Raw genomic sequence first — 6,665 nt, 5'->3', positions numbered from 1 at the left:
CACCCTTGGAAGGCCAGGGGTTTGCATTTAGGTAACAGGGAACTCCAGCTTCTTTACCAGCTAAAGTGCTTCACCAAACTGTACATCTTAGGATTCCACAGGAAGGCACCATGACAATTAAAGGGGGATCAAACTGCTATAGCTATGCAGTGTGGATATACACAAGCACTCCAGGATGGTTGAACCCAATGGAAATAGTTTATTCCCTTGTTTAATTCCCTTTACCATCAACACACACATCGCCTTTCTAGCTTGGTTGAGCTACTGGATTCCAGCCTTCTTTCTGGATTAAGAACTTTACTCAGATCTCTCCAGAATTCGTTGCTCAATAAAGTTTCCCTTTTTTGAGCCTCCCCTCCCCCACATTTCCCAGAATCCCCCAGCTTGGTTCCTTGGTTGCAATACACCAGGGCATATTGGGAAGAAGCTGCATTATACTGAGGCAGATATCTAGATCTATCTAGGCCAATACTGTCAATTTTGACTGGCAGCAACTCTCCAAGTTTGGGTTATTTCCCAGCATTAACGAAAGAGCCCTGGTACTTCCACTTAACAACTCCGATCTTTCTTACCTTCTGAAGCCAGGGAGGATCTGGACTAGGCAGAAGTGGACCCCTTACTCCTAGTTCTCCAACCCATAGTGTGCAAAACACGGAAACAGAACCAACTGATCTTGATGAATAAGGGTCTTAAATGCTGCTGGACCCCAAACTGGATTGCAAATAACCCACCTGGGACCTAAGAATAAGGAACCAACTTTAGCCTATTTCAGACTGAGAGGTTCTTTCCTACTAGGGATCCAAGTATATAAACTCCTTACTTTTTAAAAAGAGATTGGAAAAGTTCCTTTAATGGACAACACCTCCTAGAATCTCTCATAAACTGGAATGGCTTCCAACTTATCCAACTGGTTGGAATGGCTTCCAATTTATTCAACTAGTTGGAATGGCTTCCAGCTTATCAAACTGGCTGGAATGGCTTCCAGTTTATTCAACTAGTTGGAATGGCTTCCAACTTATCCAACTGGTTGGAATGGCTTCCAGCCAGTGGCCATGCTGACTTTGGGACTCTCGCTCGTGTGTGTGTGTGTGTGTGTGTGTGTGTATTTTAAAGTAACTTTCCCGAGCTCTGCTCTTTTCCCATTGTGGCACCCTACAGGGAAAGTGTGTGGTGGGGAGGAGGGTGTTGGCTATTGAAGGAGCCATTCATCTGCATTAAGTAGTCTGGAGCCATAAAGAGAAAGGCCATCCATCAGTCTCCGCTCTGTGACTTCTTACCTGCCAGAGATATAGATGGTCCTGGTTTTCCATTCAGAGGCCATTGAAAAGAGCCAGGTGGCAAGAACGGCAGAGGGAAGAACAGCTCGTCTCTGACTGGGTGGCACACACACTAGGCACAAGGCAAAGCAACCAGTTATACACACACAGCCCAGCTAAATATATGTATATACTGTATATACAAGACAGAGTAACCAGCTATATACATTCTTCTTTCTTTACACACACACACAGACACAGACACACAGACACACACAGACACACACAGACACACAGACACACACACGGGATGTATGTGTGGAAAGAAAGAAGGGGGGCTGAGAGAGAAGAGAGATGTGCGTCTGCTAGCAGATGTCCCGCTTTCTCCTCGTCCCATGTGGGTTCTCAAGTGCTAGGACATCTGTTCAAAACCTCTGCTACACTTCATCCCTAAGAAATTGATTCCAGAATCAATTATGTTGTCACCCATGGCACATACCTTCCCCAAATGCAATCGGGACTAGGAAGTCCATTGATACTTGGCACCTTTCAAACAAGAAAGTGGGACTAGTTTCACTCCAGAAATATCTATAGAGAGAGGGAGGGAGAGAATTCGAAGATATAGCCATATTCGTCTGTAGAATCAGTACGTAGAGAGATCTTTTAGCCACTGAAAGAAAGAAGTTGGCAGCATGAACTTTCGTAGGCTCCAGTCTACTTCCTCAGATGCATTTTGACTTAAGTCTAGGAAAGCTCATGCTGCCAACTTTCTTTCAGTGATACTCAAAGGGGCTACAAGATCTTTTTACCCCCCTCCCTCTCTCTCTCTCTCTCTGTGTGTGTGTGTGTGTGTAGGTGTGTTGTATATGCTTCTAGCCAAAGTTCGCGGGACAGACTGGTCTACTGTATTTCACTTCCCAGTAGACCAATTTGTCCCGCGAACTTTGGCTGGAATCATATACAACATACCCGTGTGTGTGTGTGTGTGTGTGTGTGTGTGTATAGGTAAAGAGATCTTATGGCCTATGAATGAGAGACCTCCAAGTCTCCCTCTTAGCAAGGTCTTGCAGAGTCAGGGCCGGGGCTTTCTTGGTTGCATCCACACTGCAGAAAGAATCCGGTTTGACACCTCTTCAACGGCCATGGCTCCATGCTGTGATTCTGCTGCCACAACCAACTACACTTCCCAGAATTCCATAGCATGGAGCCATGGCTATCAAAGCGGTGCCAAACCGGATTCTTTCTGCAGTACGGATGTAGTCTTTCTCATTTATAGGGGAAATAACAAGCAAACCTTTCCAGACTTTCTCCTTGGCCTGGATGAGTTGAGAGCAATTTCTCGTCCCCCCCCCCCGCTTTTCCTTCCACTCCTGAGATCTGGAGTGGAAAGTTTTGGGTCCCCTTGACCTTGGCCAGGAGCCTCCTTAACCCCCCTCCTCCCCAGTTGGGAAACTCTCCATCCATTCAAGGCTTTTTGTCAATGGGAAGAGTGGGTCCTGTGGGATCTCTCTCTCCCCCTTCTCTCTTTCCCCCCCAACCCTCCCTCTTCTTTCTGATCCTGGACTTGCCTGACGTCACCGAGGAGGCGATAAATATCTGTCGATCTAATTGGAGGTGAGAGAGACTCCGGGGCTACGATCGCAGGACGTGGCCCCCAACCAACCTGCCATCCATCCAGCCAGCCAGCCCCCCATGATTGATTCAGCCGCTGTCAAGGAAGCGTCAGCTTATGAGGCGAAGGCTGCGTGATCCCAGAACTGGGTCCAAGCTATAAAACTCAGGCAAAGACCCAGGTCGGAGTGGGGAGGCACCGGGGGTCCCAAGGAGGGCCAGGAGACAGTCATCCCGGAGAGGAGGAGGAGGAAGAGGAAGAGGAGGAAGAAGAAGGGGACCAGGAAAAAAAGGAAAGGAAAGGAAAGGAAAAGTGGTAGGATCCTGACCACTGGCTGCTGCCACTCATCCATCCTCTATTGAGCTCCATCGGCGTCTCAGTGGAAGGTAGGAGGAGATCTGGGAAAACTTCGCTTGGGGGATTCAAAGACATAGCCGTGTTAGTCTGTGGAAGCAGTTGCAGAGAGGTCTTGTAGCCCCCTTTGGGACTCACTGAAAGGAAAGGATGGGCACAGCGTGAGCTTTCCCAGACTTCAGCCCACTTCCTCAGATGCATTTTGTTTGTTGTTAGTATGCAGAGAGAGCTTGTAGCCCCCCCTTTGTGGCTCACTGAAAGGAAGAAGTATATAGAGAGAGATCTTGTAGCCCCTTTGAGACTAACTGAAAGAAGTATATAGAGAGATCTTCTAGCTCCCCCTTTGAGGCTCCCTGAAAGGAGGAAGTGTATTGAGACATCTTGTAGTCCCCTAGATACTGAAAAAGTGTATAGAGAGATCTTGTAGCCCCTCTTTGAGGCTCACTGAAAGAAGTATATAGAGAGATTTTGTAGCCCCTTTGAGGGTCCCTGAAAGGAAGAAACTGGCACAGCCTGAGCTTTCCTAGACTTCAGCCTACTTCCTCATCTAGGAAAGCTCCTGCTGCCAGCTTCCTTCTTTCAGTGAGTCTCAAATGGGCTGCAAGATCTCTCCACGTATCAGTTCTCATAGAATCATATAGAGTTGGAAGAGACCCCCTTATAAAAGTGGTTTGTTATAACAAGCCACAGCAGGTCTGTGGCTTATGGGTTCCTCCATCGGGTGATATGGCTCTGGAAGGAGCCTTGCAGGCTTCCCTTTCCGTTTTCGAGACTCGCTGAAAGGAAGAAGTTGGCACATTATGAGCTTTCCTCTAGATTTAAGGCCAAATGCATCGGAGGAAGGAGACTTTAGTCTTTAGGAAAGCTCCTGCTGCCAATTTCTTTCTTTCAGTGAGTCTCAGAAGGTGCTACAAGGTCTCTCTACAACTGATCCTCTTGGGAAGAGTTTTCTGGAGAGTTTGCAAAGTGTTTCTCTATTATATGTGAATGGGATTTTAGGGTCTGATTGGGATGGAAAGAAAGGAAGCCCTTCTGGGATCACGGTGGAAAGAGATATAGCAACATAGGTCCAAAACACACTGCAGAAATCATCCAGTTTGAGACTGCTTTAACTGCCTTGGCTCCATGCTATGGAATTCTGGGAATTGTAGTTTGTTGTGGCTCCACTTTAACTGCCCTGGCTCAAGGCTATGGAATTCTGGGAACTGTAGTTTTGTGAGACACTTTAGCCTTCTCTGTTAGAAAGACCTCTGGTGCCAGCCACAAACTACAAATCCCACAGCTCCATGGCCTTGAGCCAGGGCACTTAGAGTGGTACCAAACTGGGTTATCTCTGCAGTGCGGATGCAGCCAAACTGGATGCTTCTCTCATTTAAACTCCTTCATCAGATGCTGACGTTTCAGGAAATGTTTCCGTGGAGGTCTGGGACTTGGAGGCAGTCTTTTGAGGGAGCGGTTGGTGATTTGCTCTAACGTTTTCAGCAACTTGGGGACATTTGGAGATTGGTGTCACAACAAACTGTAGTTCCCAGAATTCCATACCCTCGAGCCCTGGGAGTTAAAGTGGGGTCAAGCCGGATCATTTCTGCAGTGTGGATGCAGAACGAGACGCAGCCTTTGGTCCAGGAGGCTTTCCAAAATGTCCTCTATTTTGAGCAGGACTTAAAGCATGGGTTTACATTTCTAGGAGTGTTTCTTTTTTAAAAAAGCTTTCCTTTGGTCCTGCCCTACTCCCCCCCCCCCCGAAGGTCCTCCATTTTTTGTGGTGCCTTGTCCCAAACTCTGGTCCTTCAGGTGTTTTGGATTTCAGCTCCCAGCATTCCCAGCCAACTGTCAGGAACTTCTGGGAGACGAAGTCCAAAACAACTGGAGTCTAAAGTTTGGAAACCACTGGGTTAGGACGCCTGGTCCCCCGCCGAGAGCGAGGAGGGAAGGCGGTGGCCCGGTTCAGCACCAGGGACAGCGCCGCGAAGGGAGGAGGACAAAGCGGGACCAGCCTCTCTGAACAGCTCCTTTGCTTTGCTTCTTTCTCTTTCCCTTCCTTTCCCTTTCTCTTTCCTTTCCTTTCCCCTTTCCCTTGCCCCTTTACTTCTCTTCCCCTTCTCTTTCCCTTTCCCCTTTAATCCCCTTCCCCTTCCTCTTCCCCTTCCTCCGCTCCTCTCCTCTCCTCTCCTCCCCTTCCCCTTTCCTTCCCCTTCCCCTTCCCCTTCTCTTTCCTTTTCCCTTCCCCTTTCCTCTTCCTCTTCTCCTTCTCCTTCCTCTTCCCCTTCCCCTTCCTTTCTCTTCTCGATTCCCTTCCTCTTCCCCTTCCCCTTCCTTCCCCTTCCCTCTCTCCTCTTCCAGGTCCGGCCCCTGCACCATGAGGCTCCAGCTGCTGCTCTGGACGGGGCTGCTGCTGGGGGCCCTGCTTCCCGGCTGCCCCGAAGGCCGAGCCCTGAGCCAGAGCCTCCCGGAGGAGGAGAGCCTCGCCTCGCGGCCCTCGGAGCCCCAGGAGCAGCCTCCCCAGCCCTGGCCGCTCTTCCTCCGCCTCGGCGAAGAGTATTTCCTGCGCCTCGGAAGCCTTCGCAGGAGCCCCGACGACGACGACGACGCCTTCTCCTCCTCCGCAGCCTCCCTCTCCTCCGGCTCCAGCTCCAGCTCCAGCAGCAGCCATTTAGCGGCCTCCGCCTCGGGCGGCCACTTTTTCCGGGCGGCCGTCCAGCAGCTGCTCCAGGCGCAGCCCCTGCGAGGGCGAGGGCGGCCGTCGGGGGGCGCCGGGGCCTCCTCCTCCGCCTGGGAAGGTGAGGGGCCCGAAGGCGCGGGGCAAAGGCTGGGCCCCACCCCGGGGAAGGAGAAGCGCTCCGAGGAGCCCCCCATCTCCCTGGACCTGACTTTCCACCTCCTCCGGGAAGTCCTGGAAATGGCCCGCGCCGAGCAGCTGGCCCAGCAGGCCCACAGCAACAGGAAACTCATGGAGATCATCGGGAAATGAAGCCCCCTCCCCGGCTAGGATCCCTCCCTCCCTCCCTCCCTCCCTTCCCTTCCCTTCCCTTCCTTCCTTCCTTCCTTCCTTCCTTCCTCTTCTCCCTCTCTTTCCAGGGTCCCTCTGAGTGTGGCCTCCTCCTCCACCTCCTTTCCTTTCTTCTCTGCCCCCAATGCCCACCCTGCAGCATGCCCGACGTTGTGGTCATTTGTAACTCCATTCCCCTCCCCTCCCTTTCCTTCCCTCTCTCTTCCCATCCCTCCCTCCCCTTTCCTTCCACCGACCTGAGTCCCCCTCTTTTCGGGTGAAGCCCTGGAAGGCCCCCTGAAGGAATGAGGGGGGGGGGGGTTCTTTCTTTCTTGGGGCTGGAGGGCCTGCCTCTCTCCTGGGCTCCTTCGAGGCCCCCTTCACCTCCTCCTCCTCCTTTGTAAAATCTTGCCACCAATAAATCATCTTTTCAGCGCTCGGTCAACCTGGTTGT

At 51.2% G+C, this 6,665-nt stretch overlaps 1 protein-coding gene across 1 annotated transcript; it reads left to right on the top strand.

Annotated features, from left to right (window-relative positions):
• Positions 1-2,903: 2,903 nt before the first annotated feature.
• CRH (corticotropin releasing hormone) lies at positions 2,904-6,222 on the top strand. The gene is made up of 2 exons (XM_042465276.1): positions 2,904-3,254; positions 5,566-6,222. The coding sequence occupies exon 2, from the start codon at positions 5,582-5,584 to the stop codon at positions 6,191-6,193; it is 612 nt and encodes a 203-aa protein (XP_042321210.1). The 5' UTR covers positions 2,904-3,254; positions 5,566-5,581; the 3' UTR covers positions 6,194-6,222.
• The last annotated feature ends 443 nt before the right edge of the window (positions 6,223-6,665 follow it).

The sequence above is a fragment of the Sceloporus undulatus genome, chromosome 4 (genome assembly GCF_019175285.1).
Source record: "Sceloporus undulatus isolate JIND9_A2432 ecotype Alabama chromosome 4, SceUnd_v1.1, whole genome shotgun sequence".
NCBI lineage: Eukaryota > Metazoa > Chordata > Lepidosauria > Squamata > Phrynosomatidae > Sceloporus > Sceloporus undulatus.
The sequence above is the reverse complement of the archived record's forward strand: the minus strand, read 5'-3'. Positions and strand labels throughout refer to the sequence as shown.

Bases quoted from the DNA above. Each gene is read 5' to 3' on its own strand.
- CRH (XM_042465276.1), top strand. From the start codon at position 5,582: ATGAGGCTCCAGCTGCTGCTCTGGACGGGGCTGCTGCTGGGGGCCCTG.